This window comes from Eulemur rufifrons, chromosome 20, assembly GCF_041146395.1.
Source record: "Eulemur rufifrons isolate Redbay chromosome 20, OSU_ERuf_1, whole genome shotgun sequence".
In the NCBI taxonomy this organism is placed as follows: Eukaryota; Metazoa; Chordata; class Mammalia; order Primates; family Lemuridae; genus Eulemur; species Eulemur rufifrons.
Genome location: NC_091002.1, coordinates 28,450,526 through 28,475,429, shown reverse-complemented (window position 1 = coordinate 28,475,429; position 24,904 = coordinate 28,450,526). Strand labels below are relative to the sequence as shown.

Below are 24,904 nucleotides of genomic sequence, written 5' to 3'. Positions count from 1 at the left end.
AAATGTCTTGGTCTGGGTTCCTGTAATGCCCCCCCAGCACGGGCTGGGCTCGCTTCCCTCCCAGTTGTCAGGGTGGGACTGTGGGCAGAAATCTCCCTTCCGCCTCCCTGAAAAGGCTAAGAGGCCCGGGAAGAGAGGGGTGTGGATGCGGCTGGTGAACAGGACTTCCCATTTCTCACTTTACCTGGGGTCACTCCAGTGTGGCTCCAGATTCCACTTTTGCTTTCTCAAGTCCCTAAGTCCCGGGCCTTGCCAGGGACCTTCCCCTGCCTGGGTCCTTCCTGTCTTGGTGTTGCACAAGGCCTGCAGCTGCCTCCCTGACCAGCCTCCAGGCTAGACAGTAGCGCTGAGGCTTTGGGAGAAGAGGAAGCAGCCCCTGAGATTGGATCCTCCTTTCTTGGGCTGGCGGATCCCCGGGAGCCAGCTGCACCGAGAGCTCCTGGACTTTCTTTCTGCTCTGCTGTCCGCAGGTCCACGGGCCACTCCCTGCTGTGGAGCAGGTACTCCCATCCCGGGGCCTGGAGGGTGCGCATGGCGTTGGGAGCGGGGCTGGGCTGAGACTTGCTGGGGGTGTCTGGGTGCGAGTGCTGGTCCCAAACCACCCCCAGCCCAAGGCACTAATCAAAGCTGTGCTCATAACCCAACCCCCCCCCACCCCAAATCCTCCCTGTCCGCATCCCAATCCCAGTCCTAACAGCCCCAGTCCCTATCCCAACCTCTCTACCTCTCGGCTCACTTGCTCAGCCCCAACAACTTACCCATCATCTTCACCCAGTCCCAACCGACCCATCATCCTGACCCCAGCCCGCCATGACATTGTCCTCATCCCCTGTTCCCAGCTCCAGCCTTCATGCCCCAGCCCATCACTCGACCTCAATATCCACCCTGATCCAAGCCTTCATTTGTTTCCAAATCCCAACCTGACCGTTACCCTGACCGCAGGTCCAACCCCAATCCCACTCCACTCCATTCATCACGTCTCCATCCATCCGTCTGCGTGAGGGGCCCCCAGCGTGGTCCAGCACAGCTCGGGGAGTGGGCGCTCCAGCTAGGAGCATTTAGAGCCAGATTAAGGAATGAAATGTGAAATTTCCACTGCCCCGTCAAAGCCAACAGACATTATTTAAGGGTGCTGTGGCTCTCAGAATTAAACATCTGGCCTATGTTTGGGGCTTTCCACTGTTCTGAAGATAATCTCTCCTGCAACTGCCCGCCTGTACCCTGACTCCCCATCCATGGGTGAGAACTCTCCAGCTGGCTGTATCCCCCTGTGTCCCCCCTCCCGCACTCTGATGGGGAAGTTGGGGAGAAGCCCTGGTGTCAGGAAACAGAAACCGAATCCTGTACCCGGACATAGCTGCCTACAGGGACATTGCTTCTGCTCTTTCTTCCCCACCCAGACTTGGCCTCTGGGATCAGAGGTCAGGGACCCCAACCCACCCTCTCCAGATGTCCTGGAACACTTGGTCTCAAATAGGCAGCAAACATGGGCACCTACTGTGTCCCAGGCCACCCAACCCATCTCCCTGACAAAACACACGCCAATTTTAGGAGGGGGGAATTTAAAACCCTGTCTTCAGAGCGCCCAAGATTGGAGACACCAGGATGAACCTCTGGAACTCCCCGTCCAGGGAACAATGCTGTCCATAGAGTCATTGCCCAAGGGAGGGGTTGTTTTAGGGCAACAGAACTCGGCGTCCCCCATTCCACACCCTGGAATCACTCCTCTATCACCAGGGGGCACTGGGTGCTCACCAGGCCACCCAGCTCCAACCCACCCCAGGGGCACCATCCTCTCAACAACAGACTTTCGAACAGGGACAAGGATCTCCCTTTCTGGAGTTGTCCCTGCTCTTTCTTTTCCCCAGGACAGTTCTCTGGACTGAGGCTGGTCTTTGGGTGGAACAGGTTGAGCCAATAAGCTGGCCTCAGGGGGGACCGACCCCTTTGGTGTTAGAGCAGGGCTAAGCATAGGTGACACTTACATGATGAGATTTGGGATGGTTCTAGAAACAGCCCTTCCATACGCTGCATTTTGGAATCAGTATGCCCATAATCCCACCATTTGTCCTTTAGGTTTAGCATTGCCCCTTCCAGGACCCCAAATGAGGGGAGCTGGGGACAACACAGACGTATCTTGCTGCTGTCCCTGGCTGTAGAGGAGCTGGCCCTGACATCCTGTGTGGCTCTGGGCCTCAGGGCCATACCTGACCCCAGATGTGCACAGCAGGCTGCCTTTCCTCAAGGCAAGGCGCCCAGGCCCTCGGGCCCAGCCTCGGCCAGTCCACAGTGGCTAAAGACCTGGTGTGGAGCCGGTACGAACATCTTCCTAGAAGAGAAGCAGGCCCAGGACTGCCCAGAGAACTGGGGACAAGCCACTGGGCCTCCAAATGACCAGACCTGTCTGCTTGAGCAACCCAGCGAGAGGGCCATCTCCCCTGAGGAACAGTGTTCTTCCTGTCCCAGCCAAGCCCCTCCTGTGCTGCCTGCCAGGACACCCCTTCTGCCTTCTGTACTTGGCCAAGTCCTGCTTGGTCACTCTGACAGGCAACTCAGGCCCTGGGTCTCTGCTTGGCCCCTCCCCAGGTGTGCGCCCTGGTAGCCCTCGAGCAGCTGGGCCCAACCCAGGAGGCAGATGGGCTGGGGGCTGGGAGCTGTCATGAGTTTCCTGTCCCCACTTCCAGGCTCCCCCCTCACTCCGCCAAGTCAGCGTTTAGGACCAGGGAGGACTGCAAAGTTGGCAACATGTGCATGTGGTGTAAAATATACACAATATAAAATTTAATATTTTAAGTGTTTTTAAGTATACACTCCAGTGGCATTAACTACATCCACAATACTGTGTAACCATCACCACTGTCTATTTCCAGAACTTTTAAATTAAACATTAACCCCCCAATCTCCCTTCCCCCAGCCCCTGGTAACCTCTATTCTACTTTCTGTCTCTATGAATGTGTTTATTCTAGATATTTCTCGTAAGCAGAATTACACAATATTTGCCCCTTTGTGTCTGGCTGATGTCACTTAGCATGATTTCAAGATTCACTTGTGTTACAACATGTGTCAGAATTTCGTGCCTTCTTATGGCTTCTTATTCCTTCTTATGGTTGCACTGTAGGTACAGACCACATTTTGTTTATCTGTTGAAGTCCAGCTTATCTATTTTCTCTATTATTGCCCATGCTTTTGATGCCATACTTAAGAATGCATTGCTGAATGCATTGCTTAATCCATGGTCATGAAGATTCCACCTATGTTTTCTTCTAAGAGTTTTATAGTTTTCGTTACACATGTTTCTAGCATCTCTCCCTTTTGGACTCAGATCTGTGGTGTCCCTTAGTGTCCCCTGCACTCCATGGCAGGAAGCCTGCCTACTTGTGGGAGGTAGACAGTAGACATCTAACTCATGTTTGTGGGGTATGTGTTCTGCAGGGCCCTCACAGTGCCTGTCATACCTAGATTTGCCCTGCCACCTCCCCGCCCCAACTCCGAACTCCCAAAGACCACACCCTTCTCCTACCCAGCAAGGGGTTTAGTGAGTGCCTGGGGGGCTCTGTCCTGCTATGGGGCACATGTCCTCAGTCCCAGGTCCTGAGACGTGAGTGCTCACAAGCTGCTGAGGACAAGGCAAGCACAGAGATAGCTCTGGGGTGGCTGCAGGAACCTTGAAGGGGAAGTTCCAGTTGGATATCGAATTCATGCTGCACCTTGAAGGCTGAATAATGTTTCAGTAGGCAGAGATTATTTGTGGTGAGGACAGGGTGGGGCAGCTAGGGAGCCCGTGGGCAGCTAGGGAGCCCGTGGGCAGACAGGACTGGCCCCAGAGTGGGTCTGTGGGGACCAGGGAATGGGGACAGAGCCAGAGGCAAGAGATGAAGACCTTTCACATCTCATGGGCAATGGGGAGCCATAGAAGGTTTCTGAGCAGGCGGAGTGACTCTTACAGGCAGAACATTGCTAAGTCCAGTTAAGCCCCATTATGCTATAGCTGGTAAGGCAAGTGGCAGGGAGACACGTCTCAAGTAAGAAACCATCATTCCAGCTGGGTGCCTTAGAGTAAGTCTCTGGGCTCCAGTTCCTGTTGGCTTGGGTGGTGGAGAGGGGGCAGGGGAGGGAGGGAGGAGGGAGAAACAGCTGTTCATCTGCTCTGGGGTGGTATCCTTGAGGGGCTGGGAAAGCAGAACTAGGGGTGGGGCCAAGGGACACACAGAGGACTTTCTGGGGCACACCAGCAAGTGAGGGCATTCCTGGGCGCAGCCCGAGCCGGGAACCTGGGCTCCTGGCTCCCTGCTGGTGGCTGCCCCACAGAGGACCTTAGGAGCCCTGCCCTCTTGCTGGATTGGCCACCCATAGCAGGTGGGGACAGAGGCCTGGATTCCTGGCAGGTGCTGGGGCTGAAGTGCCTGGAGGTGTCCTTAGGAGGCCCCTGTGTACCCAGCCAGCCCGGTGCACACCACCCTCTTAAGCACCAGAACCAGCTCAAGACTGTGCTATGGGCTTCCTGCTGCAGCTTCTCCTCCTGGCCTCGCTCTTCCTGCCAGGTAAGCTTCTCGGGCCTAGTGCCTGTCTCCCAGGGCCTGGGCTCCGTGAGTCCAGCCCTGGTCAGACTGGCCTCTGCCTGGGTCACAGGTTTGGCTGCTGAGGTCAAGGGAGGGCCCAGGGAGGCAGCAGCCGGAAGCTGGGCAGGAGGTGCAGGTCCCTCTTGCAGCCACCCTGCCAGGCCTCTGAGCAGCCCCAGGGCAATGACCATCCCCGGGGCACTGAGAGGGCTGCTCTAGGGGTGCGTTGCTGGGGGCAGGGCAGGGTTTGGGGACCCATCTGGGGCACCATCCCTGGGGCATATCCCAGGGTTCTGTGGTGCCTCCAGGCCTGTATCACCCTCCTCTCTGGCCCGCTGTGTCCTCCACCAGGGCGGGCCTCGTGGGGTGTCTCCAGTCCCCAGGAAGTGCCGGGTGTGAAGGGGTCTTGCCTGCTCATCCCCTGCATCTTCAGCTTCCCTGCCGACGTGCAGCTGCCCGACGGCATCACAGCCATCTGGTACTACGACTACTGGGGCAAGCGGCAGGTGGTGGTCCACACAGGGGACCCCAAGCTGGTGGAGCCACGCTTCCGTGACCGTGCCCAGCTGTTGGGGCACCCCGAGCACAAGGTGTGCAACCTGCTGCTGAGGGACCTGCAGCCCGAGGACTCTGGCTCCTACAACTTCCGCTTCGAAATCAGTGAGAGCAACCGCTGGTTAGATAAGACAGGCACCTCGGTCACGGTGACAGGTGAGGAGTGAGTGGGGTGGCCTGGCTGCTGCCTGGAAGGGACTCCCAAGTGCTCCTGGCTCCACGGGCTCACAGCCCCGACCCTGCCCTAAACCCCAGCCAGTATCAGCCCTGGGTCCAGCCTCGGCCGAGCCCCGGGCCTGCTTCCCCTGCATTCACCCAGGTGGGGCTGGGGTAGAAAGCTGCCTCTCCTCCCCCTCAGCTGGGGTTTCCAGGGCAAGAGGTCTCAGGTGTGGCGAAGGGGAGTCCTAAGTTCTCTTGCCTTTGTCCTCAGAGAAGCCCAGGGCGCCCACCATTACCTCCCCGGCAGAGCTCCTCGAGGGCACACAGGTGGTCTTCAACTGCTCCACGCCCTACGCGTGCCAGCCAGAGCAGATCAGCCTGCAGTGGCAAGGCCAGGACGCCACTCGCTCTGTCACCTCCAGTCTCCAGAACCTGGAGCCCACCGGCATCACCCACATGGAGACCCTCCACATGGCCCTGTCCTGGCAGGACCACGGCCGGACCCTGCGCTGCCAGCTCTCGGTGGCCGACCACAGGACTCAGGACGAGATTCACCTCCAAGTGCAGTGTGAGTTACAGGGGGCCACACCCTCATGACTGAGCACATATGTGGCTCCCGGACGGAAACCAGGCCCTCTACCCATAGAAACAGAGCCTGCGCTTGGGTCCCCAGGGCAGGGCAGGTGGAGAGAGAGAGTGCTCAGCCCTAAGAGCCGTGTGTGATGGTGCCCTCCTACCTCCTGCTGGCTTCGAAGGCACTTGTCCCCAAGGCCAGGCTGGGCAGAGAAAGGGAGACACAAAGGGTCAGGGAACAGGAGCTCCCACGCACGTAGCTTTGGGGTTGGCAACAGTGCCCTTGGGAGTCAGCCCAACTCTGGAGGATGCTGGGGAGGCGGGGTTCACCCCTTTCCTGCTGTGAGCCTGCTCATGGCCATGGTGACCAGGGCATCACCCAGGCATGGCTGAGGGTCAGCGTGGAGAAAGCCCACGTTCCCATTGGTTATGCCTCTTCCTACCTTAGGAAAACAGGTCAGCCCGTTCTAGAACAATCACACTTCCCAGGCATCGGGCTGCTGGCTCCGCCACCCATGAGACCAGCAAACTTTGGGCAAGTTACTTGCCCTCCAGACCCCCTTTTCTTGTCTATATGGTGGAGATCACAATAAATAGTTCTTATCTCATAGAATTGTGATGAAAATGAAAGGAGATAGGCCAGGTGTGGTGGCTCACGCCTGTGATCCTAGCATTTTGGGAAGCTAAGGTGGGAGGACTGCTCGAGGTCAGGAGTTCGAGATCAGCCTGAACAAGAGCAAGACCCTAAAGATAGAAAAACTAGCCAGGCATTATGGCACACACCTGTAATCCCAGCTACTCGGGAGGCTGAGGCAGGAGGATCACTTGAGCCCAGGAGTTAGAGGTTACTGTGAGCTAGGGTGACGCCACGGCACTCTAGCCCAGGCAACAGAGCAAGACTCTGTCTCAAAAAAAAAAAAAAAAAAAGAAAGAAAGAAAGAAGGAAAATGAAAGGAGATGACCTGGGTAAGGTAGTTATTAATAGAAGCGTGCCTGGCACATGCTAAACACCTGGAAATACCAGCTTTAATTAACACTAGCCTATTTGCACAGGGAGAGGCTTTGGAACAAGAGTTAAAGAAATGCAGTTTCTTTGTATTTTGGGCCCCTTCCTTACAAACCGGGTAACTATTCTCAGAGCTAATGTGATGCTGCCTGTGGCCCCTGCCCATTAGGTGGCTGGTTCTTTATCAATAGCCACCACAGGCCACTAAAGCCAGCAGTGGGGTGCCCGTGACCCTGTCCGTGGAGCTCACCCCCAAATAGAACAGGGGCAAGGGTAGCATCAGGAAATGAAAAGTGCAGAGTGGACACTAAGCCCAGCATCACATGATCAGGCTGTCCGTGGAAAAGGGGCCAGGAATGTGTCGGGGGTGGTGGTGGGACAGGGGAGGGATGGACAGAGCTTGTCCCGGACAGGGGGACAAATTGGACTGATGTTTTATCTGAGAGCGCCTCCTCAGGCCAGAGCTTTGAAAGGCAGGAGAGGAGAATGTGCCACCCCTACCCTCCCCACGCGCCTGACCCAACACCCCCATCGTGCCTTGCAGATGCCCCCAGGGGCGTGGAGATCTTCCTCAGCCCCTCGGGGCGCCACATCCTTCCAGGTGATCTGGTCACACTCACCTGCCAGGTGAACAGCAGCTACCCCAGGGTCAGTTCCGTTAAGTGGCTCAAGGATGGGGAGCAACTCAAAGCCGATGGTCTGGTGCTGCAGTTGCCCCGGGCAGCCTGGAGTGATGCTGGCGTCTACACCTGCCAAGCTGGGAATGGCGTGGGTTCTTCAGCCTCACCCCCCCTCAGCCTCCACGTCCTCAGTGAGTCCTGGGGAGGCTGGGTGGTGGTCACAGGGCAGGGAGGGGTCCAGGCCGCTGGCTGAGGGAGACAGGCCAGGACAGAGCCAGAGGCTGGCGTAGCTTGGTGCCTCCTGAGATGCAGGGGTATGAGACGGATGACAGTACCTCCCTGCAGGGTGGATGTCAGGAGGGTCCTGGAGAACAGGACAGAGAGATGTAGGGCGACCCCAGGAGGCTCTGCTGCAGAGGCAGGGTGGTGCTGTGCAGAGATTGAGGCTCTCTGGCTGCGCCCTGGGGGCTCTGGGGGGCTGGGGCTGGGAGTTAGCTGGGATCCCCTCAGTGTGCCCCATGCTGCCCTCACAGTGGCTGAGGTCCAGGTGAGCCCAGCAGGCCCCATCCTAGAGAACCAGACGGTGACCCTGGTCTGCAGCACACCCAAAGAGGCGCCCAGCAATCTCCGCTACAACTGGTACAAGAACCAGGTCCGGCTGCAGGATGTCCACTCCCCCACCCTCCAGCTGCACCCGGCCACCAGGGCCGACACCGGCTTCTACTTCTGCGAGGTGGGGAACGCCCAGGGCAGCGAGCGCTCAGGCCCTGTCAGCGTGGTGGTCAGGCGTAAGTGGCCAGGGTGGGTGGCCCTGGACATCAGCCAGAGCAGGGCCAGGCACTGGAGCCCCTGCAGGAGGTTGGGGCACGGGAGCTTCAAGGCCACTTGACCTGGATGTGGACTCTGCAGCTAGGTGAACTTGAGCTCACATCCCAGCTCTGTGCACTTGGGCAAGGCTTTGGCCTCCCTGGCCTTAGTTTCCTCCTACTTTAAAAAAACTTTTTATTTGGAAGTAAGTTCAAACTTACGAAATGTTGCAAGAGTAGTACAAAGAATGATCACATACCTTTTTTGGATTTTTTTCCGAGACAGGGTCTCGCTCCGTTGCCTGGGCTGGCATGCAGTGGTGCTATCATAACTCACTGCAACCTCAAACTCCTGGGCTCAAGCGATCCTCCTTCCTCAGCCTCCTGAGTAGCTGGGACTACAGGCACATGCCACCATGCCTGGCTAATGGTCATATACTTCCTAGACTTCCCATTTGTTAACATTTTGGCACATTTGCTTTATCCTTCTCTCTCTCTCTCTCTCTTTATACACACATATACATATGCATGCATGTATACACATACACACGTGTATATGTAAAACAGAGATACATGTGTACTTACATGTGCATCTGTGTACACACATTTACTCCCTATGTAAACCGGCACACTGGCCCAAGCTAATGGTTTCTTAAACTTACTACATCGTTTACTTATTTTTTTTTATTTTCTTATTTATCACACCCATTTCACAGGCAGAGGAATTGAGGGTCAGGGCCAGGTGTGGTGGCTCACACCTGTAATCCTAGAACTCTGCGAGGCCGGGGTGGGAGGATCGCTTGAGCTCGGGAGTTCGAGACCAGTCTGAGCAAGAGCGAGACCCTGTCTCTACTAAAAATAGAAAAATTAGCCAGGCATGGTGGCTTGTGCCTGTAGTCTCAGCTACTCTCCTTGAGCTCAGGAGATGGAGGTTGCTGTGAGCTAGGCTGACGCCACAGCACTTGCCCCGTGCAACAGAGTGAGACTCTGTCTCAAAAGAAACTAAACAAACCCACACATATATCCACTCTCTCTATACACCTGCACATATATGTTATCTATCTGCCTACCTACATTTTTACATTCCTGAAGTTGGAAACATGCTGCCTCTCTACCCCTAAATTCCTCAGCATGTTGTAAGATCATTCTCTTACATAACCACAGTGCAATGATCACAGCAAGGAAATTTCACATTGATAGCAGACTATTATCTAATCCACAGCCTATATTAAAATTTTACCAATGGACCCAATAATGTCTTTTATAGCCATTTTTTTCCTCGTCTAGGATCCAATCCGGGCCCATGCATTGCATTCAGTTGTCATGTCCCTTTTCGTTCTCCTTTAATCTGGGACAGGTCCTCAGTCTTTCCTTACCTTTCTTGACATTGAAACTTGAGGAGTACAGGCCGGTCGTTCTGTGGAGATCCCGCAATATGCATTTGTCCCACTCGAATAGACTGAGGCCATGTGCTTTGGGCAGGACGGCCAGGACGTGCTGCCGAGTCCACTTCAGTGCATCCTGACGCCGACGTCAGCTTGTCCCAGTGCTGATGTTCACTTTGTCCCTTGGTCAAGGTGCTGTCCCGAGCCAGGTCTCTCCACCAATTTTCTTATCTTTGCAGTGGGGCCACTGATCCTGCTTGCAGGGTGCCCACGAGGCTTGACTGAGACAACAGAGTGATTTGCCCAGCCTGGCAGGAACAGAAGTATATTTAGCTGGTGCTCGGGAGCTTCTGGGATCTCTCTGCTCTCCCAGGGCACTATGGGGCAAAGGGGTGCGGGGGCTGTAATGGGGTATCCAGGGAGTGGCCCTGCCTGCAAGTGATGGGCCCCCCTCTCGCCTCCACACAGACCCTCCCCTCGCCCCGGACCTGACTGCCTTCCAGGAGACACAGACGGGGCTTGTGGGCATCCTTCACTGCTCCGTGGTCAGCGAGCCTCAAGCCACGCTGGTGCTGTCCCACGGGGGCCTTATCCTGGCCTCCACCCCTGCGGAGAGTGACTACAGTTCACGCTTCAGGGTTTTCTCTGCTCCCAACTCCCTGCGCCTGGAGATCCGAGACCTGGAGCCAGCTGACAGCGGGGAGTACAAGTGCTTAGCCACCAACTCCCTTGGAAATGCGACCTCTGCCCTGGACTTCCATGCCAATGGTAAGATGGGCATGGGCGGCCGGGGGAGTGGAGGGAGCTGGAGGAGCAGGCCTGCTCCAGCCTCTTCCTTTCTAGAAGTCCAGTGGACTTAACTGAGGGGCTGAACTAGCTGGTTAGGTCACATCAAAGACCCGGGCTACACAGTCATCCACACCTCAGAGGTTCCTGGGAGTCAAGGCAAAAAGGGAAACATGAAGCAGGTTGCATCATTCCTCTTGCACATCCCTGACTCTAAACTTGCAGGGTGTTTCATAGGCATTTATTTGTTATGTATGAACCCAGTGGGGCAGGCTCTATGCTGCGAGTCAGAGGCAGGAGGGAGAATAGAACAGTGGGGTCATCCAACTTGCAGTGCCTGCAGTGCCCTTCCCTCCTCCTGAGGCCAGGGTAGACACAGATAATTAATCGAGCCAGATTTTTGACATAAGCCTGGGTTCTGGCTCAGAATCCTTGTCAAGTGGGCTGCAGCCAGCTGCTACCAACAGATCTGAACTGGCTTTCAAGGCCTCCCAATCCACTACAAAGACTAGACCTACCTACAGTCATGTGGGGAGAGGAGAACCCTGGAGGGCTTCCTGCCCTGGGCAGCAGGGAGGGATGGGGGTGCTCATAGCCTCTCCCTCTCCGCCAGTGGCCCGCGTCCTCCTCAGCCCGGCAGCAGAGGTGGTGGAGGGGCAGGCAGTGACGCTGAGCTGCAGGAGCGGCCTGAGCCCCGCGCCGGACACCCGCGTCTCCTGGTACCTGAATGGAGCGCTGCTTCTCGAGGGGGCCCATAGCAGCCTCCTGCTCCCTGCGGCCTCCAGCAGCGACGCTGGCTCATACCACTGCCGGGCCTGGGACGGCCACAGAGCCAGTGGCCCCTCGTCACCTGCCGTCCTCACTGTGCTCTGTGAGCAGCCTTGCCGCCGGCCCCTGCCTGCCGTGGGGAGGGTCAGCCCACGGGGGCCCACCAGCCACCCCCACCTCCTCCCTGTCCTGCCCCGGGTCTACGTCAGGAGGAGCGTCACAGGCCTGGCCACCATGGGCCTCTCCACCCAGGGCTGAAGTTGGGAACGAGGCTGGGGCCTTCTCTACCTCCCTGTGTCCTACACGCCAATCCCAGCCCTTTGGCATCCTTTGCTGCCACCTCAAACCCACCATGGGTGCCCCGTCCAAACTGTGTCTTCCTGGGTGGCCCCAGGGACCCTCACTCCTGTATCTGTGCACACACTCCACAGCCTGCGCCCGCATGGGCGCCCACAGACACTAAGGCAAAGCCCTTCAGCATGGGGACAGACCAGTCCCTCTGTGTCCCGTGAAGGGTGGATGTTCCGTGTTAGCCTGAGGGCTGAGTAATTCCAGAAGGCCTCCCCTGACACGTGAGTGCCAGAGCCACATCCTGGGACGGTCAGAAGGGCAGCTGCCTCTCCAGGGTTTTCTGGTGTCTGAGTGAAGCCACGTGCGGGCCTTGGCGATGGTTCTCTTTCAGTCATCTGTCCCTGGAAGCTTCTGGCAAGAGGCCGTTTTAAGCAGTAGCTGGTATCCCAGGGGCTGGCTTGGAGATCGGAGATGAGGGGCAGGAGGGATGCGGGGAGGCTCGATGGTGAGGAGCAGGGTGCAGGGTGGGAGCAGGGAGCACAACCTCGGGCGGGGACTGCTGCACGGTGGCTGCTGGCCCCATCCAGTGCCTTCGTCCCAGCTAGAAAATGGAGCCCCTTCTGGGAAGACTGGTCGGCACAGCTTAGCTTGAGGCACGTGGGCTGAATTCCACCCACCTTGGCCTTGCTGTCCTTGTGCAGTGCACAGCTCTGGGGACATGGCTTTGTCCAGCGTGTTCTGGGAGCCTTGCCCATGCAGCCCTGGCAGTGGCCGTGGGACTAGTGCCCATGCTCTTCCTCCCTACAGACGCCCCGCGCCAGCCCACGTTCACCACCCGGCTGGACCCTGACGCTGCTGGAGCTGGGGCTGGACGACGAGGCCTCCTCCTGTGCCGCGTGGACAGCGACCCCCCATCCCTGCTGCGGCTGCTCCACAACGACCGTGTTGTGGCCACTTCCCTGCCATCGGGGGGTGGCTGCAGCACCTGTGGGGGCTGTTCCCCACGCATGAAGATCACCAAAGCCCCCAACTTGCTGCGCGTGGAGATTGGAGACCCGGTGCTGGAGGATGAGGGCGTGTACGTCTGTGAGGCCAGCAACACCCTGGGCAACGCCTCCGCCTCGGCCACCTTCAATGCCCAGGGTGAGTCCGGGCAGGGGATGGGTGGCTTGGGGGCAGGGGCTGGAGCTCTGGGCTATTCTTCTGCTCCAAGGAGGGTCTGGTTGGGCAAAACCACCTCTGTCCATCAGTGGGAAGAGGCACAGCTGCCCTCAGTGCAGGAGTGGGGGTCCTGGGAGCCTCGCGGTCCCTCCACGGTGCGGGAAGCCAAAGCTGCTCTTTCTCATGCTCAGTTTTCAGGCAGGGGCCAGGCCTGGGGTTGCAGGGCTGATCTTTGAGGACAGTTCCCCAGCTGGGCCAGTTGGGCTGTCTCATCCTCCTCCTTAACTGCACCTCTCTGCCCAGCACCCCACGTTCCCCAGGGCCTGCTTGCTCCACCCGCTGTGGACACTGCAGGGGGCCTCCCTTCCAGGCAGGGAGGCTGGCCCAGTGGCTCCTGGGGTGGGGGTGAGCCTGTGCTGCCTGCTCTCCAGCCACAGTCCTGGTGGCCACACCGTCGGACACGCTGCGGGAGGGCGCAGAGGCCAACCTGACCTGCAATGTGAGCCGGGAAGCCGCCGACAGCCCCGCCAACTTCTCCTGGTTCCGGAATGGGGCACTGTGGGCCCAGGGCCCCCTGGAGACCATGACACTGGTGCCTGTGGCCAGGACTGACGCTGCCCTCTACGCTTGCCGAATCCTCACCGAGGCTGGTGCCCAGCTGTCTGCTCCCGTGGTCCTGAGTGTCCTCTGTGTGTGTCCGGCAAGGGCAGCCTGGGGACTTGGAGGATGGAGGGGTGGCCTGGGTGTGGGCCACAGTGGACAGGGGCAGAGGGACACGGTGTGACAGCTGGAATGTGGTGAGCTGGGCAGGGGTGGCCTGAGCTGCCCCTGTTCCTGCAGATCCGCCAGACCCTCCAAAGCTGTCGGCCTTGCTGGATGTGGACCAGGGCCACATGGTCGTGTTTGTCTGCACCGTGGACAGTCGCCCCCTTGCCCAGCTGGCCCTGTTCCATGGGGAGCGCCTCCTGGCCGCCAGCCTGGGACCCCAGCTCCCATCTCGTGGCCGGCTCCAGGCCAAGGCCATGGCCAACTCCCTGCAGCTAGAGGTCCAGGAACTGAGCCTTGAGGACTCTGGCAGCTACCAGTGCGAGGCCACAAATGTTCTTGGGTCGGCCAACACCTCACTCTTCTTCAAAGTTCGAGGTGAGTGTCAGTCCTCTGAAGATGTGGTAGACTCTGATGCCCTGGGGACCACTCTGGTCAGAGTTTGGGCTGGGTGCTCTGGATTCTGCGCAGAAATGTGAGTCTTTTTCAGCCCTGGTTGGGCCAGCCAGCAGAAGGCCTCCGTTTGCTTTTTGCTCATTTTCACCTGAAATAGCAACAGTAGCCACTAGGAGGCAGTGGGAATTGCACAAGTTGGTTTTCTTGGTTGGAGCACTTTCCCACAGATAACTTATTTTGTAATAATATAATTTTGTTTTATAATTATATTAATATAATTTACACATACAAATATATATCTACATCTATATTCTTTTATATATTCATATTCTTCATATACATATGCACATATCTGTGTACATATGATATGCATAAATATTCTCTATAAAAATTCTCTCTAAGCAAATAAGCCAGGATAAAGAAAAGATAATACCCATAACACAAAAACCAAAGAAAAATGCATGGTGCTTCTCCCATGATGACAAACAGCATCAATTTTTGGACATTTACTTTGGGCCTTGGTTCTGTGTATCTTTTCTTATTTATCATACCCATTTCACAGGTAGAGGAATTGAGGGTCAGGGCCGGGCATGGTGGCTCACACCTGTAATCCTAGCACTCTGGGAGGCCGAAGCAGGAGGATCCCTTGAGCCCAGGAGTTCGAGACCAGCCTGAGCAAGAGCCTGACTCCGTCTCTACTAAAAATGGAAAAAATTAGCTGGGTGCAGTGGTGTTCGCCTGTAGTCCCAGCCACTCAGGAGGCTGAGGCAGGAGGATTGCTGGAGCCCAGGAGTTGGAGGTTGCTGTGAGCTAGGCTGACACCACGGCACTCACTCTAGCCCGGGCAACGGAGTGAGACTCTGTCTCAAAAAAAAAAAAAAAAAAAATAGAATTGAGAGTCAGAGTTTTAGGAGCTTGCTCATGGTCATATGACCCTATTAGCTCTGGACTATCTCAGTTCTGGTCCCAGACACAGCCTGTGCCATCACTGACCCCTCCAGCTGTCCCTCCACCTCCCTCCCCCTACTCAGAGCTCTTCCAGCTTCAGATCCTGCCAAGGAGCTGCCCGTTGCCTGGACCCCAGTCCCTGGGCTCTCATGGCCTGGAACCTGGGTGCAGAGCTGGGCTGGAGGGGCCTGGAGAACATTCAAGGCCACACAGCTGCTGACCTCCCCTTCCAAGCCCTCGGCTACCCATGCTGAGTCCAGCTCCTGGTCAGGACGGTGGCCCTGGGCATGACCTAAGTCCCTCCCTTTTCAGTGCTTTTGTCAAAAAATAACACATGCAGGCACTGTGCCTGGCACCGGGGTTACAGGTCACACAGTACCCACGAGGCTCATGTTCTGGTAGGCAAGATAGGACTGACAGAGCAACACCGTCCCGCCAGGTGGTGGGTGGGGAACACGAGGACGGAGCTTGTGTGGGCAAGTGGGGAGCAGTAGGGGCAGAGGCAGTTGCTGATGTGGCCCCGGCCTGGAGGGGAGGCCCGGGGTCGGGTCGTGCAGTCCCATGTGGACATGCACAGTCCTGGCTGTTGAGGGTATGGTGGGGAGCCTTCACCTGCTCTTGGTTTCCCCCTGCAGGGGCATGGGTCCAAGTGTCCCCGTCACCTGAGCTCCAGGAGGGTCAGGCTGTGGTTCTGAGCTGCCAGGTACCCACAGGAATCCCCGAGGGCACCTCATACCGCTGGTATCGGGATGGCCAGCCACTCCAGGAGTCGACCTCAGCCACGCTCCACTTCCCAGCCATAACTTTGGCACAAGCTGGGGCCTACCACTGCCAAGCCCAGGGCCCAGGCTCGGCCACCACAAGCCTGGCCGCCCCCGTCAGCCTCCATGTGTCCTGTAAGGGCTTTTATCCCGTTCACGTGTAGGGGAGGGAATACAGGCCCCTGGTCCTGGGCTCTGCCTCTGTGACAGAGCCTTGGATTAGGGACCCCCTGGCTGGGCCCTGACCACCCCCCGCCCCATGTAGACGCCCCACGCCAGGCCACACTTACTGCCCTGATGGACACAGGCCCTGGGCGCCTGGGCCTCCTCCTGTGCCGTGTGGACAGCGACCCTCCAGCCCAGCTGCGGCTGACCCACGGGGACCGCCTCGTGGCCTCCACCCTACGAGGTGTGGGGGAACTTGCAGGCAGCTCTCTCCGGCTGCAGGTGGCTGTGGCCTCCAACACACTGCGCCTGGAGATCCACAAGGCGGTGCTAGAGGATGAGGGTGTCTACACCTGCGAGGCCACCAACACCCTGGGCAACGCCTCTGCCTCGGCTGACTTCAATGCCCAGGGTGAGAGAGAGAGAGAGAGTGTGTGTGTGTGTGTGTGCACACTCGAGTCTCCTTTAAGAGAGGGGAGGAGGTGGGAAAGGGTTCTAGAAGCTTGGGAGCCTAAGGATAGTGTCCATTCCCACTCTTCTAAGGGCAGTGATCTCCAGACTTGGGTTTCATGGAAGGGCCTTTTTCAAACACAGAATTTTGCATGGATGCCCAGTGGATAAAGCAAAACAGAAAGGGGGTGTCAAGGAGAAACCACAGCAGGGCAGGGGAGGCCTGTGTTCTCCCCACTTGTCGCCACCAAGGTCAGGAAGGGGCTCAGCGTGCTCCAAGGCTCTGCAGAACTCCACCTGGGACCACTAAGAGATAATGAGCCGCTTCTCAAACTCGACCCGTGAGCCCTGTGCCCAGGTGGGCCACCTGAGGCTCACGGTGTCCAAGGGGCTCCCCAGCCATAGGGGCAACGCAGGGCGTGGAGACAGGGGGCTGCTTCACACAGCCTCAGGCCCTCACTGGTGCCCTCCCTCTCCCCAGCGGTGAGTGTGCAGGTGTGGCCCGGGGCCACCGTGCAGGAAGGGCAGCTGGTGAACCTGACCTGCCTGGTATGGACCACCCGCCTGGCCCAGCTCACCTACACGTGGGACCAGGATGGGCAGCAGCGCCCGGGTGCCCGCTCCATCCTCCTGCCCAACGTCACGGTCACAGATGCTGCCTCCTACCGCTGTGGCGTGGGGCCCCCCGGCCAGGCACCCCGCCTCTCCAGATCTGTCACTCTGGATGTGCTCTGTAAGTTTCGCTGGATGCAGAGTGGGACAATGACAGCAGCCCACAGGGATCAGGACATGGCCAGAGCCCCATAGGTGTCCAGCTGGGGAATTCAGTCCCCAGCCAGCCAGCGGACCATGGGATGAGGGGCATTAGAAGGGGGACCCGGGGGATAAGCCCTCTCTGGGCAGAGGAGCAGTGCCCCAGATCGAGCGATTGGGGGCCCTTGGGGTGGGAGCCAGGGCCCTCCTGGGTTCGAATGCCACCTGCAGCTGGCCTCCCCTAGGCCTCTGGACCCCTGTATGCCTCTCGTGCCCCTACAGATGCGCCCCGCAACCTGCGCCTGACCTACCTCCTGGAGAGCCATGGCGGGCAGCTGGCCCTGGTACTGTGCACTGTGGACAGCCGTCCACCTGCCCAGCTGGCCCTCAGCCATGCCGGCCGCCTCCTGGCCTCCTCAACTACAGCATCTGTCCCCAACACCCTGCGCCTGGAGCTGTGGGAGCCGCAGCCCAGTGACGAGGGTCTCTACAGCTGCTCCGCCCACAGCCCTTTGGGCCAGGCCAACACGTCCCTGGAGCTGAGGCTGGAGGGTGAGGCAGGGCCCAGGCCAAGGGCACAGGGGTGGGAACCAGCTGTGGTGCTGGCGGGTCCCAACCAACCCTTGCCTCCTTGGCACAGGTGTGCGAGTGACCCTGGCTCCATCAGCTACCGTGCCTGAGGGGGACCCCATCACAGTGACCTGCGAGGACCCCGCTGCCCATCCACCCACTCTCTATGCCTGGTACCACAATGGCCGTTGGCTACAGGAGGGGCCTGCCACCTCACTCTCGTTCCCGGCGGCCACACGGGCCCACGCAGGCGCCTACTCCTGCCAGGTGCAGGACGCACAGGGCACCCGCAGCTCCCGGCCTGCTGCCCTGCAAGTCCTCTGTGAGCAGGGGGTCCTCGTCTGCTGCCCAGGATGAGGGGGGTGGAGGGTGCTTTGGGCCCTGGTGGGGGCAGGCCCAGGGCTACAGTGGGCCCAGGAATAGGCACGTGGGGAAAGGACATAGGCGCTGAGGAAAGAGACCCATGGCCCTACACACCCTGCCTGGAGGACTCGGCCCACAGGACTCCGGAGCAAGTGTCACTTTCAGGAAGTGACCATTTGTCCAGAGGCTTCAGCCTTGTCAACATCAGGGCACCCAGGCAGGCAGTACAGGGCACCCAGGCAAGGCCCTCATCTGTCCCTGCCTTGCCCCCAGATGCCCCTCGGGATGCTGTCCTGTCCTCCTTCCGGGACTCCAGGGTGAGGCCCAGGGTCGTGGTACAATGCACTGTGGACAGCGAGCCACCTGCTGAGCTGACCCTGTCTCAAAATGGCAAGGTGCTGGCTGCTAGCTATGGGGTCCACAACTCTGCATCGGAGATGGGCCATGTCCAGGTGGCCCGCAATGCCCTGCAGTTGCAGGTGCAAGATGTGCCCACGGGTGGTGACGACGCTAACGCCTATGTTTGCACAGCCCGAAACTTGCTGGGCTCAGTCAGCACCAGCGGGCAGCTGCAGGTGGAAGGTGAGCAGGAGAGGGGGAGGGGGAGGGGCCTCAGGTTTGGGGTTCAGCTGCTGTGGGCCGGAGCTCATGTGAGGGGGTGGGGCTCCCACTAGAGGGACAGCCCTGCCTTGCAAAGCCTAATCAGATGGAGGAGGCAGCTCCCGCCACAGTGGGTGGCCCAGCCTGAGGGGGTAGATGCAGACTTGCCCTTGGAGATCTTGCTGGGGGGCAGGGGAGGTGTTGCAATGCCCAGGGGAGACATAGCCCTGCCCCACAGAGCCCAGTCTGGGGGTGGAGGCACAGACCTGCCCTCAGGGAGCCCAGTCTGCAGGCAAGACAGCCACATCTGTCAGGAAGCCTGGTGGACAAGGGAAATGCAGCCCTGTCCTTGAGCCCCCAGTGCAAGGATGAGACAGCCCTATTCTTAGGATCAGTCTGAGGGGGACACACAGCTCCACCTTGGAAGGCCCAGATCCCAAGTCAGATGGAGGCCCTCCCGCATGTGCAGAGCCTTCTCAGAGGTCCCACCCAGAGGCTCCAGCCCCCCAGGCCTGCAGATCTCCAACCCCCTCCCCGTCCTCTGCCCACAGGTGTTCGTGTGGTGGCAGAGCCAGGCCTGGACGTGCCTGAGGGCACAGCACTGAACCTGAGCTGCAGCCTCCTTGGTGGCTCCTGGCCCACGGGCAACTCCACCTTTGCGTGGTTCCTGAATGGCCGGCGACTGCACGCGGAGCCTGTGCCCACACTCTCCTTCACCCACGTGGCCCGTGCCCAAGCCGGGGTGTACCATTGCCAGGCTGAGCTCCCCACTGGGGCTGCCGCCTCTGCTCCAGTCGTGCTCCGTGTGCTCTGTGAGTGTGAACCCCCTGCCTCAGTCTCCCCACATCTCACACGCCCACCTCAGGTCTTCCTCCTCTCTGTCTACAAAGAGTGAGGGCTTCACAGGTAGGGAGCCCTGGGTTGGAAGCCTGACACTTCCACTGATTGGTTGTGTATCTTGTTCATCTGTGCCTTGATTTCTTCTGTAAAATGCCAACAACATCAGTCCCCTCATCTTTTGAGGAGTGTAGGTAATACGGCACACTGAGGCCAGGCATACCTGTAATCCCAGCACTTTGGGAGGCTGAGGCAAGAAGATCACTTGAGGTCAGGAGTTCAAGACCAGCCTGGGCAACATAGCAAGACCCTGTCTCTACAAAAAAAAATTTTAAATTAGCTGGGTATGGTTATGCGCAACTGTAGTCTCAACTACTTGAGTGGCTGAGGCAGGAGGATCGCTTGGGCCCAGGCATTCGACATTGCAGTGAGCTATAATCTTGCCAGTGCACTCCAGCCTGGGCAACAGAGTGAGATCCTGTCTCAAAAAAAAAAAAAAAAACAAAAAACAAAAAACAAAAAAAACAAACTGAGTGCCTAGCACAGTAGCACAATCTTGGTCTCCCACTCTAATCTTCACCAGGGCCCACTCTGTATCAGTCAGCTATTACTACATGACAAGCCACCCTAAAACTTAGTGCCTCAAACAACAGCCATGTTATTTGCTCACAATTCTGTGGGTCAGTAATGTGGGCTGGGCTCAGCTGGGCAGTTCTTCTGCTGGTCTTGCCTCATGAGGTTGCAATTGTCCAGTGGCTCAACTGAGGCTAGAAGGTCTCAGAGGGGCTCACCCTCGTGGCTGGTGGTTGGGCCACGCATGCCCAGCAGGTTGGCCTGGGCTTCCCATGTGGTTGTATCCCAAGAGCAGAGCAGAAGCTGCAGTGTCTCTCGAGGTCTAGCTCTGAAGTTGCACAATATCACTTCTTTCTTCAATTGGTCAAACTGAGTCACAGATTGATTCAAGGAGTGAGGAAATAGGCTCTACCTCTTAATGGGAGGAGCAGCAAAGTCACCGTGCCCGGATACAGGGAGGGAGGAGTTCGTGGTGGTTTTTCTGCAATCACCACACTCCCTTCCTCCCCACAGACCCTCCCAGGACGCCCACCATGACGGTCTTTGTGGAGCCTGAGGGAGGCCTCCAGGGCATCCTGGACTGCCGAGTGGACAGCGAGCCCCTTGCCAGCCTGACCCTCCACCTTGGCAGTCGGCTGGTGGCCTCCAGCCGGCACCAGAGTGCTCCCGCAGAGCCCCACATCCACGTCTCTGCCTCCCCCAATGTGCTGAGGGTGGACATCGAGGAGCTGAGGCCCAGTGACCAGGGGGAATACGTGTGCTCTGCCTCCAATGCCCTGGGCTCTGCCTCGGCTTCCACCTACTTTGGGGCCAGAGGTGAGGAGGGGCTCCATCTCCCAGGCCACTCTGCACAAAGGCCCAGCTCTCGGGCCCAGAGGCTTCCTTCCCTGAATCCCTTCTGCTGCAGTGCAGCTTGTCTGTCTAGTCTAAACTGATCTCCTGGAGCTCCCTTGAGTGGTGGTGGGGGAATTCTGAGATACAGTGAAAGAATAGAAGGTTTCCACCTGGGTGAGTCACCTGGGAGGGCAAACTGGGGTGGGAGCCAGGGCTGCCCCTGAGCCCCCCTCTGCATTGCAGCCCTGGACCGCCTGCACCTGCTGCAGTGGCTGCTCTGGGTCCTGGGGCTGCTGGCGGGTGTCCTGTTCCTGCTGTTGGGCCTGGGTGCCTGCTACACCTGGAGGTGGGTCCAGAGCTGGGGGTGGGCCAGGCCACCTCATCCTCCCCCTTTCTCTCCCACCATGTCCCCACCTCCTTTAAGAGAACCTCCCTCCTACCAAGTTCACAGGCTGTATACTTCCCAGCCCACCCTCTCCAAATATGAGAATCCCTTCTAGAATTGCCTCTAAATCCACCTTGCTGTAGTTTTCTTCTTTCTGTCTCTCTGCCCTATCTGTGGTGAGGAAAGGGTTGGGGAGGAAGGAGGAGAAAGTACCCTACTCTCCCATGCTCTGTACAGTGAGCAGTCTGGGGCCAGCTTGGGTCGGGGAGGAGAATGGGGCAGGTGGTAGAGAGGGGAGAGGTTCTCTGAGTCCTCTCTCACTCCTGCAGAAGGAGGCGTTTTCACAAGCTGAGCATGGGCGAGAATTCGGTGGAGATGGCTTCTCAGAAAGAGACCACACAGGTATCCATTCAACACACGTGACACATGCAGACATGATACCCAGCTAATCCACAGTGCCAGGCTGGCATCTGGGGACCACTTTCATTTATAGGATGGTGTCTGGGCCCAGGGGTGGTTGGGGAGAGCACATGGGGGACCAGGACACCCTCCGGAGACAAGGAGAGCCCTCTGCTGCTTGGGGCAGAGAGCAGCTGTTTGCTGTGTGGCTGGCTGGGGGGCTAGGGCAGACTTTCGGGACAGCATCACCTCCACTTCCTGACATAGTTTCTGATTCCTCCATCTTTGTTCTGAGGCCTCTCTTCCCACGCCTGAGCCTGCGCATCACCTGGACAGGGGTGAAAGGCTGTTTCTCTTCCCCTGTGACGAGCCCCTCTGCAGATGTCCACCTGGTGGGCAGGGCTTCGAGTCACAGTTCCAGCCATGCACATGCCCACCAATCCCCTTGGGACCCTATCTAAAGCCTGGGGTCTGGGGGACTGCCTTTGCCCCCTGAGTCCTCCTGTGACCAGGGTTTTCTCTGTGGGAAGCTCATTGATCCTGATGCAGCCACATGTGAGACCTCATCCTGTGCTCTGCCCCTGAGCTGACCGTGGCACTGCCTGCCCTCAGGAGGACGGGGTTGCCACATCTGCGATGACTCGGCCTGTGAACGTGACCGAAGCAGTGTTGGGTCCCGCCTGCCTCTGTGAAAACAGCTCCGTGACATATGACTTTTTATGATTTGGCTCCAAGCCTCTTGCCCCCAGGGAAAACAGATGATGAGAGCAGGCACAGACCCTTCAGCCTACCCAGGAGCATAGTGACCCTGGGGGACTCTGAAGAGAAGCGAGTCGGCGTGTCGTCCACTTCTCTTGCTCTTCTCCGTGCCTCCTGTCTCCTCTCCAAAGGGGGCCCTGCCCCCTCACATCTCTCTCCCCAAAGCCCACCCTGAACTTTCTGGATGGATTAGAACAGAAGAGAAGCATTTCGTAGGCTCACCAAGCACTCTGTATTAGGCAGAGGATAAGTCAGGCTGCTCTAACAAGAGACCAAATACATGATAGAATTTTATTTTTCTCTCCCATACCAGTCTGGCTTCGTTATGGTGATTTGAGGTGTTGGGATCCTTCTATTTTACTTTTCTACATCCCTAAAATGTTGCCTTTGATTGTGAGGTTCACCCATGGCCCCGCTGTGTTCACACTCACTCCAGCCAGAAGAGGGAATCTTGGAAGTGTTAACAGAAGGCACTCCCACTCTCGAGGTGGACACAACCCGGGAGTTGCCAATGTCACTTCCATTGGCTAGAGTTTACCCTCATGGCCATGCCAAGCTTCAAGGGAGGCTGGGAAATGTAGTTTTTATTCTGAGTCCAGAGCATATTTGGAAATTCTATTTCCAAAGGACTCCCAACTATGGACTCATGACTGGGACATTTGACATTGATGGGAATGCCACCAGCAGGCCATGTTCTGTCTCAGCGCCCACCTGCTGAAGGTCAGAGCATGCCCCTGGCCATTCTGGTCATGGGCTTCCTGGAGGGGTATCCCTCTCACACAGTACGACTGAGGAAATCAAGGTTTGGTGGTCCCTTGGGAGAGGCATGCTAGGCATGCCTGATCTGGCCCCTGGAAGAAAAGGTACCCCCATTCCCACCACCCCCACCTCCAGGGGCGTGGCAATGCCTTACCAGGCTCTTCCAAGTGCAGAGAGCAGACGTGGATGTTGTCAGCATCCTTGTTTCTGCCCCAGATGCTTCCTCTCCATGACTGAGTGAGCGCTTGTCCTTTTCCCAGAGGCCCATGTGCCAGGGGCTGCTGAAGATGATGAGAGTTAACAAGAAGGAATAAAGAGCTTTTGGGAAATCAGGGAACGAGGGGGCCAGTTCTCGAGTGGGCTCATCACTCTCCTTGCGTGGTAGCAGATGGTGGGAGGAGCAGAGAGATCACTCCTCTAGGATTTGGGCTGAGAATCAGAGAGCGTAGTGGGGAGTTGGCAGAGGAGCCAATAGGCTGGGAAGACACTAGGGGCCAGGTGAGCTTTGTGTAGCCTCAGCTACACCCCCTCTCATCCCTGGCCCCATTCCTTTCTGTGTCCGGCTGCCACACTTTCCCTGGGAGCCTGTCCAGCCCTTCCAATAAACTTCCATCCTATGACGCAACTGGTGTGAGTCTCTTTCATGCAACCCAAACCGCTGGGCTAGAACACAGAGAAGTCAAATGTCAGTCAGCTGTGATCATGCCGCTGCACTCCAGCCTGGGCAACAGAGACTCTGTCTCAAAAAAACCCCACCGAACCCAAACAACCAACCAAAATCCTCAAAACAAAACCCCAGAGTAGTAATAGTAGTAATAAATACAAGAACAAGGAGGACCCTCTAAATGCCATGATATCCAAGGTGTATTAAGTGACAAAAATATATATACATATATCATGGTGCAAAAATATTAATAAGAGAAAAAGTGCCTATTGCCTTGGATATGCAAACATAACCTAAAGCCTATGCAAGAAACTCATAATAATGGCTTCTGTTGGGGGAGGAGGGCCGGGAGCATGGAGATGGAAGAGGTGGGGAGTCTTTTCCCTGGGCACTCTATGATGCTTTTTGATGTTTGAATCACGTGAATGTGGGTTTCTCTTGCTGCTGGAACTTTTACTAACCGAATTATTACATTCCAAATTCTCAGAAACAGATTTGCTTAAAAGTTAACATCCCTTAATACCCGAATTTACACCTAGTACACAAATCTTTTAAACAAGAAACAGATGGCCGGGCGCGGTGGCTCACGCCTGTAATCCTAGCACTCAGGGAGGCCAAGGCGGGTGGATCGCTCAAGGTCAGGAGTTCGAGACCAGCCTGAGCAAGAGCGAGACCCCGTCTCTACTAAAAAAATAGAAAGAAATTATATGGACAACTAAAATATATATAGAAAAAATTAGCCAGGCATGGTGGCGCGTGCCTGTAGTCCCAGCTACTCGGGAGGCTGAGGCAGTAGGATCGCTTGAGCCCAGGAGTTTGAGGTTGCTGTGAGCTAGGCATGACGCCATGGCACTCACTCTAGCCTGGGCAACAGAGTGAGACTCTGTCTCAAAAAAAAAAAAAAAAAAGAAACATGTTACCGAGGCAGAAAAGAACCCTCTCACATCTGGGAATCTATGGCTTTGCACAATTCTGCCTTCTAGCCACCGTCAGGGACAAAGGGTTGCCCTCCTCATTTGCCCGTCCCTAGCGTGGCCTCTGCGCAGCACTGAAGCCCCCAGGCCCGCTTCCTCCACTTGCTCCCCTCAACCCGTGCGCGCCTGGGGGCAGGGGCTGGCGGCCACTGTGGCTATGAGCCGGGCAACCCTGACTGCTAAAGTTGGTCGCCTTGGCCTCCCTTCCCCTGGGGCACTCAGCGCGGTGCGGTGCGGTGCGTGACCCGGCTCAACCTCCCCCGGGATCTCCCCGGGGGCG

The 24,904-nt window shown here is 57.4% G+C and overlaps 1 protein-coding gene across 2 annotated transcripts; it reads left to right on the top strand.

The window, feature by feature from the left end:
- Nucleotides 1-411: 411 nt before the first annotated feature.
- SIGLEC1 (sialic acid binding Ig like lectin 1) lies at nucleotides 412-23,568 on the top strand. Of its 2 annotated transcripts, none has more exons than XM_069495397.1 (22): nucleotides 412-500; nucleotides 4,386-4,541; nucleotides 4,911-5,270; nucleotides 5,545-5,841; nucleotides 7,397-7,663; nucleotides 8,006-8,260; nucleotides 10,132-10,431; nucleotides 11,063-11,320; nucleotides 12,316-12,651; nucleotides 13,101-13,358; nucleotides 13,510-13,812; nucleotides 15,414-15,674; nucleotides 15,805-16,116; nucleotides 16,636-16,887; nucleotides 17,190-17,459; nucleotides 17,548-17,799; nucleotides 18,114-18,422; nucleotides 18,992-19,252; nucleotides 20,364-20,666; nucleotides 20,928-21,030; nucleotides 21,399-21,471; nucleotides 22,081-23,568. In XM_069495397.1, exons 2-22 carry the CDS (start codon nucleotides 4,493-4,495, stop codon nucleotides 22,189-22,191), a joined length of 5,190 nt encoding a protein of 1,729 aa, XP_069351498.1. In that variant the 5' UTR covers nucleotides 412-500; nucleotides 4,386-4,492; the 3' UTR covers nucleotides 22,192-23,568. The 2 variants fall into 2 exon arrangements, with proteins under 2 accessions (XP_069351498.1, XP_069351499.1); XM_069495398.1 differs by having other exon boundaries at nucleotides 21,999-22,149.
- Nucleotides 23,569-24,904: the final 1,336 nt, after the last annotated feature.

What these genes read in the sequence shown, in the direction of transcription:
- SIGLEC1 (XM_069495397.1), top strand. Translation starts at nt 4,493, where the DNA reads ATGGGCTTCCTGCTGCAGCTTCTCCTCCTGGCCTCGCTCTTCCTGCCA. An exon ending in CACCTCGGTCACGGTGACAG is followed by an intron (nt 5,271 to 5,544) that starts GTGAGGAGTGAG and finishes CTTTGTCCTCAG; the next exon opens with AGAAGCCCAGGGCGCCCACC. An exon ending in CCTCAGCCTCCACGTCCTCA is followed by an intron (nt 7,664 to 8,005) that starts GTGAGTCCTGGG and finishes CTGCCCTCACAG; the next exon opens with TGGCTGAGGTCCAGGTGAGC.